This window comes from Ranitomeya imitator, chromosome 1 (assembly GCF_032444005.1).
Source record: "Ranitomeya imitator isolate aRanImi1 chromosome 1, aRanImi1.pri, whole genome shotgun sequence".
Lineage (NCBI taxonomy): Eukaryota > Metazoa > Chordata > Amphibia > Anura > Dendrobatidae > Ranitomeya > Ranitomeya imitator.
Genome location: NC_091282.1, coordinates 891048158 through 891061093, shown reverse-complemented (window position 1 = coordinate 891061093; position 12936 = coordinate 891048158). Strand labels below are relative to the sequence as shown.

Here is a 12936-nt window from a genome sequence, read left to right as displayed (position 1 = left end):
GACTTCTACATATACAGGTGTGCTTTTGTAACGATAGGTACCATCTTTCAAGAGGTGATGTTGTCAGATGCTTTTATTGGATAATGGGCAAGGGATTGGGGGGAGGGAGGGGAGAGGGGGGTTGGTTAGGGGGTAAGGGTGTTGTTTAGCAAAATGAAACTGTATTAATAGGTCTTGTATTCATTGTACCTGTCTGGAAATTGTGTCAAACTGTGTTAATGGCGTGTCATATGCTTTAATAAAAAATATGTGATTTAAAAAAGTTGTGAGGCTTTAGCAGTGGCTCGCATAATATGCTGCAACATAACTAATTCACTAATAAAAAGTGTACACATTTAAAATAGTGAGGAAATTAAACATAAAAGGGGCGACTCATCAACTTTTACACTGACAAATGAAAATGAAGTTGTTCAAAAAATGTTGTGACTTTTGGCATTTTCATGCCAGTATGAATCAGCTTTGCTAGAATGTGAGCAGTTGAGAGGAGTCGGGACAGGGTGTGCCTCGCTCGCCAATCAAATTAATCATAAGTGCTGGCTTTTTGTACGTCAGAATTTCTATTCCAGTCTCTGATAGGAGCAGCAATTCTGGCGTGATGCATGGAGGCGCCCACCACTGAGAAGATGCACCAAATTCATTTAGCGGCATTGCACCATGTTCTCCAGCAAGACTGGTGTAGTGCGAGCGTGCGCGATGTCTGTCTTGGTAAATGGGCCGCAATGTACCGTATTTTTCGCTTTGTAAGATGCTCCGGATTATAAGACGCACCCCAAATTTTGAGGAGAAAAATAGGGAAAAACTTTTTTTAATAAATTGGTGGGGCATCTTATAATCCATGCGTCTTATTGCTTACCAGGGGTTGTGGCTGCGGTGGATCAGGGTCCCAGGGTCGTTGCTGGAGGCAGGAGTGGAGCATTGCTGCAGGCTGGGATGAGGGGGTCTGCAGGGAGGCTTCTGTGCTGCAGGGGGCTCCTGTGCTGCAGGCTGGGATGAGGAGGTCTGCAGGGGGGCTCCAGTGCTGCAGGGGGCTCCTGTGCTGCAGGCTGGGATGAGGGAGTCTACAGGGGGGCTTCTGTGCTGCAGGGGGCTCCTGTGCTGCAGGCTGGGATGAGGGGGTCTGCAGGGGGGCTTCTGTGCTGCAGGGGGCTCCTGTGCTGCAGCCTGGGATGAGGGGGTCTGCAGGGGGGGGCTCCGGTGCTGTCTCCGGTGCTGCGGGGGGCTCTGGTGACATTTTGTGAAAGACCAGAGCTCCCCGGCAGTTTGTCCATGCGTTCCTGTATGACTGACTCCGGGAAAATGGCCGCCGGAATCTCGAGAGATGAGATCTCAGCGCCGAAATCTTATCTCCCGAGATTCCGGCGGCCATTTTCCCGGAGTCAGTCATACAGGAACGCATGGACGAACTGCTGGGGGGCTCTGGTCTTTCACAAAATGTCGCCAGAGCCCCCCTCATCCCAGCCTGTAAAGGTAAGTGGTATATCTGCTTTGTAAGACGCACCCCCTTTTCCCCCCCAAATTTGGGGGAAATAAAGTGCGTCTTACAAAATGGAAAATACGGTATTTATTAACGTTTCTGCTAAATAAGCTAGGCATTTCTTTGCATAATAATCATTAAGATAGTCTTAGAAAACCTTTGTCTACAGGATCCCTTTATTTACTGTTTTATTTTTATTTTTTTTTAGAACAATCATGAAATAATTTTGATCATTATTAAATCAGATTAATAATTTGGGTAGAGATGTACAGTGGGGCAAAAAAGTATTTAGTCAGTCAGCAATAGTGCAAGTTCCACCACTTAAAAAGATGAGAGGCGTCTGTAATTTACATCATAGGTAGACCTCAACTATGGGAGACAAACTGAGAAAAAAAAATCCAGAAAATCACATTGTCTGTTTTTTTTATCATTTTATTTCCATATTATGGTGGAAAATAAGTATTTGGTCAGAAACAAACAATCAAGATTTCTGGCTCTCACAGACCTGTAACTTCTTCTTTAAGAGTCTCCTCTTTCCTCCACTCATTACCTGTAGTAATGGCACCTGTTTAAACTTGTTATCAGTATAAAAAGACACCTGTACACACCCTCAAACAGTCTGACTCCAAACTCCACTATGGTGAAGACCAAAGAGCTGTCAAAGGACACCAGAAACAAAATTGTAGCCCTGCACCAGGCTGGGAAGACTGAATCTGCAATAGCCAACCAGATTGGAGTGAAGAAATCAACAGTGGGAGCATTAATTAGAAAATGGAAGACATACAAGACCACTGATAATCTCCCTCGATCTGGGGCTCCACGCAAAATCCCACCCCGTGGGGTCAGAATGATCACAAGAACGGTGAGCAAAAATCCCAGAACCACGCGGGGGGACCTAGTGAATGAACTGCAGAGAGCTGGGACCAATGTAACAAGGCCTACCATAAGTAACACACTACGCCACCATGGACTCAGATCCTGCAGTGCCAGACGTGTCCCACTGCTTAAGCCAGTACATGTCCGGGCCCGTCTGAAGTTTGCTAGAGAGCATTTGGGTGATCCAGAGGAGTTTTGGGAGAATGTCCTGTGGTCTGATGAAACCAAACTGGAACTGTTTGGTAGAAACACAATTTGTCGTGTTTGGAGGAAAAAGAATACTGAGTTGCATCCATCAAACACAATACCTACTGTAAAGCATGGTGGTGGGAACATCATGCTTTGGGGCTGTTTCTCTGCAAAGGGGCCAGGACGACTGATCCGGGTACATGAAAGAATGAATGGGGCCATGTATCATGAGATTTTGAGTGCAAACCTCCTTCCATCAGCAAGGGCATTGAAGATGAAACGTGGCTGGGTCTTTCAACATGACAATGATCCAAAGCACACCACCAGGGCAACAAAGGAGTGGCTTCGTAAGAAGCATTTCAAGGTCCTGGAGTGGCCTAGCCAGTCTCCAGATCTCAACCCTATAGAAAACCTTTGGAGGGAGTTGAAAGTCCGTGTTGCCAAGCGAAAAGCCAAAAACATCACTGCTCTAGAGGAGATCTGCATGGAGGAATGGGCCAACATACCAACAACAGTGTGTGGCAACCTTGTGAAGACTTACAGAAAACGTTTGACCTCTGTCATTGCCAACAAAGGATATATTACAAAGTATTGAGATGAAATTTTGTTTCTGACCAAATACTTATTTTCCACCATAATATGCAAATAAAATGTTAAAAAAACAGACAACGTGATTTTCTGGATTTTTTTTTCTCAGTTTGTCTACCATAGTTGAGGTCTACCTATGATGTAAATTACAGACGCCTCTCATCTTTTTAAGTGGTGGAACTTGCACTATTGCTGACTGACTAAATACTTTTTTGCCCCACTGTATAGATGTGCTTTAGTTATTTTATTTTTTTTTAAAATCTGAGTGATATTTTAATTCTTCCCTATCTCCTCAGGCACCATACATTCTAAGGAATGAAGAATTAATGGTTGGCAAAGGTGAAGTTGGATCTATTACAAGCGCTGTCCTTGATCTAAGAGATGATGATAATCCGCAGGATGTTACAGTTGTTGTTCTAACTGCTCCAAAATATGGACAGCTGGTGATACCCCCAGGGAACACCCCCATCCACAAATTCCGACTTGATGACATTACAAATGGAGCTCTTCATTATATCCATGATGGCTCTGAAAGTCAATCGGATGTAATTGTTTTCCAGGCAAATGATGGATATTACTTCCAAAGCATTCTCTTCTATGTCAAAGTTTCTGAAAAGGTATTTATTGAAAATGTATCTATTTTTATTTGATCCAATTGTTACTCACTAGTCTTAAATTTTTATAAGGCTGGCAAATAAAAACCGATACAAGTGTATGGCAAAGGGGCACATGGAGCTTCAGGCACAGACAACGGATCAATAATGTATGGAGCTTCAGGCACAGACAACAGATCAATAATGTTTTAGGCAGTTCACCTATACATGAACACTGTGAAAGAAGGAAACCGAGTGCGCTGGTCAGTATACCCCAACTGCAAATAATTTAGCAGCAGCAATATTGGCTCTTCAGACTTTTCCCTTCACAGTTCATAACTGCAGGAATTTATGACAGTTGATTTTTTGGGTCGTTTTAGTATAAAGCAATTCATTATTATTTATTCTATGAAGCTACATCACTTTTCTTCAGTTTAATCTCAGCTACTTGTCTGTTTCCCAAAATGTATGCTTTCTTCAGACATTATTGTTAGTGTTTTTTTTGGTCTAAAAGGCAAGATAAAATGCATTTTTTTGTGGTTATTTTTAAATAGACACATGCATTTTTTTCATCAGATTTTTTCCCTATAATAAAGTCCATGCAGTGGATATAAAAAGTCTACACACCTCTGTTAAATTACCAGGTTTTTGTAATGTAGTAAAACCTATTCCAAGAAGAATCCATTCAGAACATTTTCTAATTTTAATGTCATCCATAATCTGTAGAATCAATTGAAAAACAAGCTGAAATCTTATCTGGTAGAAAAAATGTTATCTCTCATGCTGAATGGTGAAATTTCTATCCATCTTCAGCTTTCAAAGAGACCTAAAGGTTTTGATGTTAAATTTGCAGATTTTTTTTTAACTATTAATAATTCTTATAATCTTGATTAGAGACTTAATTCTAGCTGCTAAAAAACAGCCCCAAAACATAATGCTGCCTTCACCATTCTTCACTGTGGTTATGGTGTTCTTTTGGTGCCCATTTTTTGCTTTACACCAAACATACCTTTTGGAGTTTTGGCCAAAAGAATCAACCTTGATCTCATCAGACTATAATACATTTTTCCATTTGGATTTGGTAAAGCATAGCCGGGCTTGTATGTTTTTTTTTGTAAGAAAAGTCTTCTGTCTTTCCAGCCCACCCTACAGGCCCTACATGGTTGATTATTGTCACAATCAGTAGACAAACAGTACTAGCCAGAAATTCCTTAGCTTTTTTAACCCCTTCCCGACCTTTGACGCATACGCTGCATCATGAAAGTCGGTGCCATTCCGACCCATGACGCAGCATATGCGTCATGGAAAGATCGCGTCCCTGCAGATCGGGTGAAAGGGTTAACTCCCATTTCACCCGATCTGCAGGGACAGGGGGAGTGGTAGTTTAGCCCAGGGGGGGTGGCTTCACCCCCCCCCCCCCCCCGTGGCTACGATCGCTCTGATTGGCTGTTGAAAGTGAAACTGCCAATCAAATCAGCGATTTGTAATATTTCACCTAAAAAACTGGTGAAATATTACAATCCAGCCATGGCCAATGCTGCAATATCATCGGCCATGGCTGGAAACACTTATGTGCCCCCACCCCACCCCACCGATCGCCCCCCCAGCCCTCCGATCTGTGGTCCGCTCCCCTCCGTCCTGTGCTCCGCTCCCCTGTCCTCCTGTCCGCTCCCCCCGTGCTCCAATCCCACCCCCCGTGCTCCAATCCAACCCCCCCGCACTCCGATTCCCCTTCCCCGCACAGCGATCCCCCCCCGTGCTCCGATCCACCCAAAATGGCGGGCGCATGTGCAGTGCGCCCGCCGAATCTGCCGGCCGGCAGATTCGTTCCAAAGTGGGTTTTGATCACTGAGATATAACCTATCTCAGTGATCAAAATAAAAAAAATAGTAAATGACCCCCCCCCCTTTGTCACCCCCATAGGTAGGGACAATAAAAAAAAAATAAAGAATTTTTTTTTTCTCTTCGCCACGACAGCACCCACTTGAGAGAAGGGATCCGCCCCTAGGAACAGGAAACCCTATGGAGAGAATAAAAGGGGCGGTCCCCCTCGCTCCCAGTTGGTTTCCTGTTCCTACGGGAGACCTGGAGAGAAGAGGATTCCCAGCCTGGACGCCGCTTGCGCGGTTTACCTGAATAGGGACGGCAAGGGCTCCAGAGCTGGAAGCAGCGTCGGGGGTCCTGTCTCAGCTTCCCCCCTCTGCTGGCAGGTACCGTGAGGCCAGGATCGGGGAGTCGCCTGGCTCACGGAGAGGCATCCAGCAGACCTGCGGGCCGGACCGCTGGGGTAAGATCCTGTGACGCCAGCCTCGGGTGGCGCACAGGCAGCATGGGGCCCAGTAATTCTCCCCCGGAAGTATTACTACAACTTCCGGGGTGATAGAGGAGGAGGACGGCGCCTGCGCGATCGCTGGGTGGGTGCACAGGCGCGCACAGCAGAGCCGCAACCCGGATGTAGTGGTCACTTCCGGGTGCGGCAGGAAGAAGATGGTGGCCCCCATAACAAAAGGACGCCGGCGCTGATTCCCGGCGTCCATCATGGCATCTCCTCAAGAGACAACGTTGCCTTCTTCTGAGGTTAACGCTGTCACACCAGGAAGCCGGACTAGCAGCCGCAGATCATCCTCCAAGAGCGCCAGGGAAAAGAGATCGGACCGGTCGGTTCCTCCATCTGTGCCTCCGTCTCCTCCTCTCCAGCCGGTATTATGACAGCTTCAGGGGTGAGTGTATGTCTACCCTATTCTAAGCTGATTATACTCCCTCTTTCGTCTAATTCCCTAGGTTAAAAGAACAGGGAAATCAAAACATAAGCAATGTGCCTTATACTTAAAAAAGTTATGCCAGTCTTGCATCGAATCCACCTTACGAGAGGAGTCTTCAGTAAGGTCGGATGATATACGTAGTATGATAAGAGAGGAGTTGCGAGCCTTTCAAAACTCGGATAAAATTCCTGGAAGTAGGAAGAAATACAGCTCTCCTATATCTGAACAGTCATCTGAGGTTGAGGATAAGGAGTCGGACAGTTCCCAAGAGGTTATATCCTCGGAGGGTGAACAGGATACATGTTTCCCTACAGAAAGCATTGACAATTTAGTCAGATCAGTACGTAACACCATGGGTATAGAAGATACTAAGACCCTTAAAACACCTCAGGACGTGATGTTTGCTGGCCTGTCCGAGAAAAAGAGACCTTCCTTTCCTATTATTCCAGCAATAAAGGAGTTAGTTAAAAAAGAGTGGGAAAGCCAGAGGCAAAGAGGGTTGCCGTCTTCCTCAAAACGTCGCTATCCTTTTAATGACGAGGATTTCTCCAAATGGGTAAAAGCCCCAAAAGTAGATGCGGCAGTGGCATCCACTTCTAAGAAATCTTTATTGCCTGTTGAAGATTCAGGATCCCTGCAAGACCCGCTCGATCGGAAAGCAGATTCCCTTTTAAAAAGAGCTTGGGAATCCTGTACAGGAGCCTTTAGACCAGCTATCTCGGCCACATGTACTGCTAGGTCCCTGATGGTTTGGTTGAATGATCTGGAAGAAGGCTTAAAAGGTGGCCTTTCCCGCAATAAACTCGTGTCATCCATTCCGTTAATTAGAGGAGCTACTGCCTTTTTGGCAGATTCTTCGGCTGATTCCATCCGACTAGCAGCCAAATCAGCAGGCCTAACCAACGCGGCTCGCCGCGCCTTGTGGCTAAAGGGGTGGAAAGGTGATCCACAAACAAAATCCAAGTTATGTGGTCTGCCCTGCCAAGGTGAGTACCTATTTGGTGCTCAGTTGGATGACATTCTAACCAAAGCGGGTGAGAGGAAGAAAGGGTTCCCCAATAACTCTTATCTTCCATCTTATAGGAGAGCATTCCGAAAGCCCATGTTCAACAGAAGACGGGACTATAAAAACCAGGACCGTTGGGCTAATAAGGACTTTAAGCAGAAGGGAGCCTTCTTCGGAAAACGCCCCTTCAAACCTGAAGATAAACCCCGCTAGGACAGATCTACCTGTTGGTGGTAGGTTGTCCTTCTTCTCCACACAATGGCTGGCAATAACCTCTAATTCATGGGCAACTAGCCTTATAACTACAGGCCTAAAACTAAGATTTTCTCAAGTTCCTCCGGACTCGTTTTGTTTGACTTCCTTAGGTTCACCTTCACAACAAGAGGCCTTGGAACAGGAAATAATAACTCTCCTGTCCAAAGGAGTATTAGTGGAAGTCCCTTTTCATCAAAAAGGAAGGGGATTTTATTCCCCTTTATTTTTGATTTCAAAACCTGACGGATCATATAGAACAATAATTAACCTCAAAAGACTAAACGTCTTCTTAGAGAACCAAACGTTTAAAATGGAATCCATTCGGTCAGCTGTCAAGCTTCTGTTTCCCCATTGCTTCATGGCAGTTCTTGACCTTAAAGATGCATACTATCATCTGCCAATCTTCAGAGAGCATCAACAATATCTACGGGTGGCAGTTATGGTCAAAGGTCAGATACGGCATTATCAATACACATCAATGCCCTTTGGACTATCAATAGCCCCTAGAGTTTTCACAAAACTGATGTCAGAGGTAATGTCATATTTGAGGTTAAAAGATACACTCATAATACCTTATTTGGATGACCTATTGATAGTCGGGAACTCTCTTTCTCAATGTCATCAACGCGTGTCTGATTCAATTTCATCCTTACAGGGGTTAGGGTGGTTAGTGAATTGGGAAAAATCTAGATTGTCCCCCACAACTGAGCAAAAATTTTTAGGAATTATTCTAGACTCTACAAATCAAATGTGCTTTCTTCCCGAGTCAAAACAAATAGCAATCATAAACAAAGTACAATCAGTGATTAACCACCCTCTAATTTCCCTAAGAAAAGGTATGTCCCTTCTTGGTTCCTTCACTTCCTGTATTCCAGCTGTTCCGTGGGCCCAATTCCATAGTAGGAAATTGCAGTATACAATACTTCGTGAGGAAGAAAGGTTACTTGGCCGATTAGATTCTCGTATTTCCTTAACGACAGACGTTATACAATCTCTCACTTGGTGGTTAAATCCGAACCATCTTTCCAGTGGGGTCCCCAGGGTGGTAAAACCATCGAAAACTGTTTTCACTGACACCAGTCCTAGTGGGTGGGGAGCATATTTAGAAGATCAAATAGTGCAAGGTCTGTGGTCTCCTACAGAATCAGATGATTCTTCTAATAAAAAAGAGCTGAAGGCTGTTTATCATGCCTTATCTGAATTTCTTCCGCAGCTACACGGAACACATACAAGAGTCTTCTCAGACAACATGACAGCAGTAGCCTATATAAACCACCAAGGAGGAACAAGATCGGAAGGACTCATGTCTATAGCCAACGATATTCTAGCCATGGCAGAGGAACACCTCCTGTCCATATCAGCGCTACATGTAAGAGGAATCGACAATTCGAGAGCAGATTTCCTCAGTCGCCACACTCTCCATCAAGGAGAGTGGGTTCTAAATCGTCGTATCTTTTGTATGATAATAAAAAAGTGGGGCACTCCCGAAATAGATCTCTTTGCGACAAGACAAAACAGGCAAGTCAAAAAATTCGCATCATTGTTCCGATCTGACAATCCAGATATCTTCGACGCCCTACAGGTACCATGGGTATTCAAGAAGGCATATGCCTTTCCCCCGCTGATACTACTTCCGACAGTGATCAGGAAGATAAGGGAAGACAGAGCAAACGTGATCCTAATTGCTCCATTCTGGCCCAAGAGGCCATGGTTTTCCTGGCTGAGAGCCATGTCAATCTCAGACCCTTGGATCCTCCCGGAGGATCGGGATCTTCTCTTCCAGGGCCCCTTCAACCACCCTCAGGTGAAGGGTCTACGGTTAACAGCCTGGAACTTAAGAGGCAGCTGCTAAAGATGAGGGGGTTCTCAAACAAAGTGATTGACACTCTACTACTAAGTAGGAAAAAGTCCACTACCTCCATCTATGCAAGAGTGTGGAAAAAATTTCTAAACCTCTACCCAACGGCCCTGTCAAACGAAATTCACATTCCCATGATTCTAGAATTTCTTCAAAAAGGGCGCGATCTAGGTCTGGCAGTCAGTACCTTAAAAGTACACATTTCTGCGCTGGGGGCTTTATATGGTCTTGATATCGCAGGTAATAAGTGGGTAGCCAGATTTGTTGCAGCATGCCAGAGGTCAGAAACAGTTCGAACTCCCCATGTACCACCTTGGGATGTTAATTTAGTTCTCGAAGCTCTTACAGATCACCCTTTTGAGCCTCTACATTCAGCTCACATAAAACATATCTCCCTCAAGACAGCTCTTCTCGTCGCCTTAGTGTCAGCAAGAAGAGTAAGTGACATACAGGCACTATCGATAGATCCTCACTTTATGTCAGTCTTCCCAGACAGAGTTGTCTTTAAAACAGACCCTTCATACTTACCTAAAGTATGCACTAAATTTCATAGAACATAAGAAATTTACCTTCCCTCCTTCTATGATAACCCTACAAGTCAGGAAGAACAAAGATACCACACATTAGATGTGAGGAGAGCCATATTAGCCTATTTGGATAGGACTAGCGCCTGGAGGAAGAGCAGGGCTCTCTTTGTTTCGTTCCAGGGTCATAGAAAAGGAGCTGGAATTACGAAGGGTACTTTATCTCGGTGGATTCGAGATGCAATATGTCTGGCCTATTCATCCAAAGGGGAGAATCCGCCTGAGACCGTAAGAGCACATTCCACCCGGGTGATTGCATCATCCTGGGCTGAACGAGCGGAGGTTCCGATAGAGCTGATATGTAAGGCCGCAACCTGGTCTTCGCCTACTACCTTCTATAATCACTATAGATTAGACTTGTCTTCCTCATCTGACTTGTCCTTCGGTAGATCAGTCCTTAACACGGTGATCCCTCCCAAATGACTATCTCTGAAAGTCTCTCAAGTGGGTGCTGTCGTGGCGAAGAGAAAACACCGGATTACGTACCGGTAATGCTCTTTTATAGAGCCACGACAGCACCCCTTCACTTCCCACCCTTATAGGTTTTTATTTATAAGCACGGTTAAGGGTGTTTGGTTCTTATAGTTAGCCATGCTTAAGTTAACTAATTATAAATGATGATATTGAATGACCTACTAAAGTCTGGTGGGCGGTTCCTCGCAATCTCTGTAAACCCAACTGTGGGAGCGAGGGGGACCGCCCCTTTTATTCTCTCCATAGGGTTTCCTGTTCCTAGGGGCGGATCCCCTCTCTCAAGTGGGTGCTGTCGTGGCTCTATAAAAGAGCATTACCGGTACGTAATCCGGTGTTTTCCACTAATGTTGGTGTAGGGTTAGGGGTAGGGTTAGGGTTAGGGGTAGGATTAGGGGTAGGGTTAGGGGTAGGGTTAGGGTTAGGGTTCGGGATGTGCACACGTATTCTGGTCCTCTGCGGATTTTTCCGCAGAGGATTTGATAAATCCGCAGGGCTGAACCGCTGTGGATTTACCGCGGTTTTTCTGCGCATTTCACTGCGGTTTTACAACTGCGATTTTCTATTGAAGCAGTTGTAAAACCGCTGCGGAATCCGCAGAAAGAAGTGACATGCTGCGGAATGTAAACCGCTGCGTTTCTGTGCAGTTTTTCTGCAGCATGTGTACAGCGATTTTTGTTTCCCATAGGTTTACATTGAACTGTAAACTCATGGGCGTTTTCCGCAGCGTGTGCACATACCTTTAGAATTAGGCTATGTGCACACGGTGCGGATTTGGCTGCGGATCCGCAGCAGAGTTCCATCAGGTTTACAGTACCATGTAAACATATGGAAAACCAAATCCGCTGTGCCCATGGTGCGGAAAATACCGTGCGGAAACGCGTTGTATTTTCCGCAGCATGTCAATTCTTTGTGCGGATTCCGCAGCGTTTTACACCTGTTCCTCAATAGGAATCCACAGGTGAAATCCGCACAAAAAACACTGGCAATCCGCGGTAAATCCGCATGTAAAACGCAGTGCCTTTTACCCACGGATTTTTCAAAAATGGTGCTGAAAAATCTCATACGAATCCGCAACGTTGGCACATAGCCTTAGGGTTGGGTTGGAATTAGGGTTGTGGTTAGGGTTAGGGGTGTGTTGGGGTTAGGGTTGTGGTTAGGGGTGTGTTGGGGTTAGGGTTGTGATAAGGGTTATGGCTACAGTTGGGATTAGGGTTAGGGGTGTGTTGGAGTTAGAATTGAGGGGTTTCCACTGTTTAGGCACATCAGGGGTCTCCAAACGCAACATGGCGCCACCATTGATTCCAGCCAATCTTGTATTCAAAAAGTCAAATGGTGCTCCCTCACTTCCGAGCCCCGACGTGTGCCCAAACAGTGGTTTACCCCCACATATGGGGTACCAGCATACTCAGGACAAACTGCGCAACAATTACTGGGGTCTAATTTCTCCTGTTACCCTTGAGAAAATAAAAAATTGCTTGCTAAAACATCATTTTTGAGGAAAGAAAAATGATTTTTTATTTTCACGGCTCTGCATTGTAAACGTCTGTGAAGCACTTTGGGGTTGAAAGTGCTCACTACATATCTAGATAAGTTCCTTTGGGGGTCTAGTTTCCAAAATGGGGTCACTTGTGGGGGGTTTCTACTGTTTAGGCACACCAGGGGCTCTGCAAACGCAACGTGACGCCCGCAGACCATTCCATCAAAGTCTGCATTTCAAAAGTCACTACTTCCCTTCTGAGCCCCGGCGTGTGCCCAAACAGTGGTTTACCCCCACACATGGGGTATCAGCTTACTCAGGAGAAACTGGACAACAACTTTTGTGTCCAATTTCTCCTGTAACCCTTGGGAAAATAAAAAATTCTGGGCTAAAAAATTATTTTTGAGGAAAGAAAACGTATTTATTATTTTCACGGCTCTGCGTTATAAACTTCTGTGAAGCACTTGGGGGTTGAAAGTGCTCACCACATATCTAGATAAGTTCCTTTGGGGGTCTAGTTTCCAAAATGGGGTCACTTGTGGGGGGTTTCTACTGTTTAGGCACACCAGGGGCTCTGCAAACGCAACGTGACGCCCGCAGACCATTCCATCAAAGTCTGCATTTCAAAAGTCACTACTTCCCTTCTGAGCCCCGACGTGTGCCCAAACAGTAGTTTACCCCCACACATGGGGTATCAGCTTACTCAGGAGAAACTGGACAACAACTTTTGTGGTCCAATTTCTCCTGTAACCCTTGGGAAAATAAAAAATTGCGGGCTAAAAAATCATTTTTGAGAAAAG

At 45.3% G+C, this 12936-nt stretch overlaps 1 protein-coding gene across 1 annotated transcript in view; it reads left to right on the top strand.

The window, feature by feature from the left end:
* The window catches only part of FRAS1 (Fraser extracellular matrix complex subunit 1), an 845787-nt gene that overhangs the window by 636148 nt on the left and 196703 nt on the right, over window positions 1-12936 (top strand). The window contains exon 29 of the mRNA XM_069743201.1: window positions 3424-3744. Coding sequence (XP_069599302.1) covers window positions 3424-3744 — 321 coding nt within the window. The remainder of the gene's footprint in view (window positions 1-3423; window positions 3745-12936) is intronic.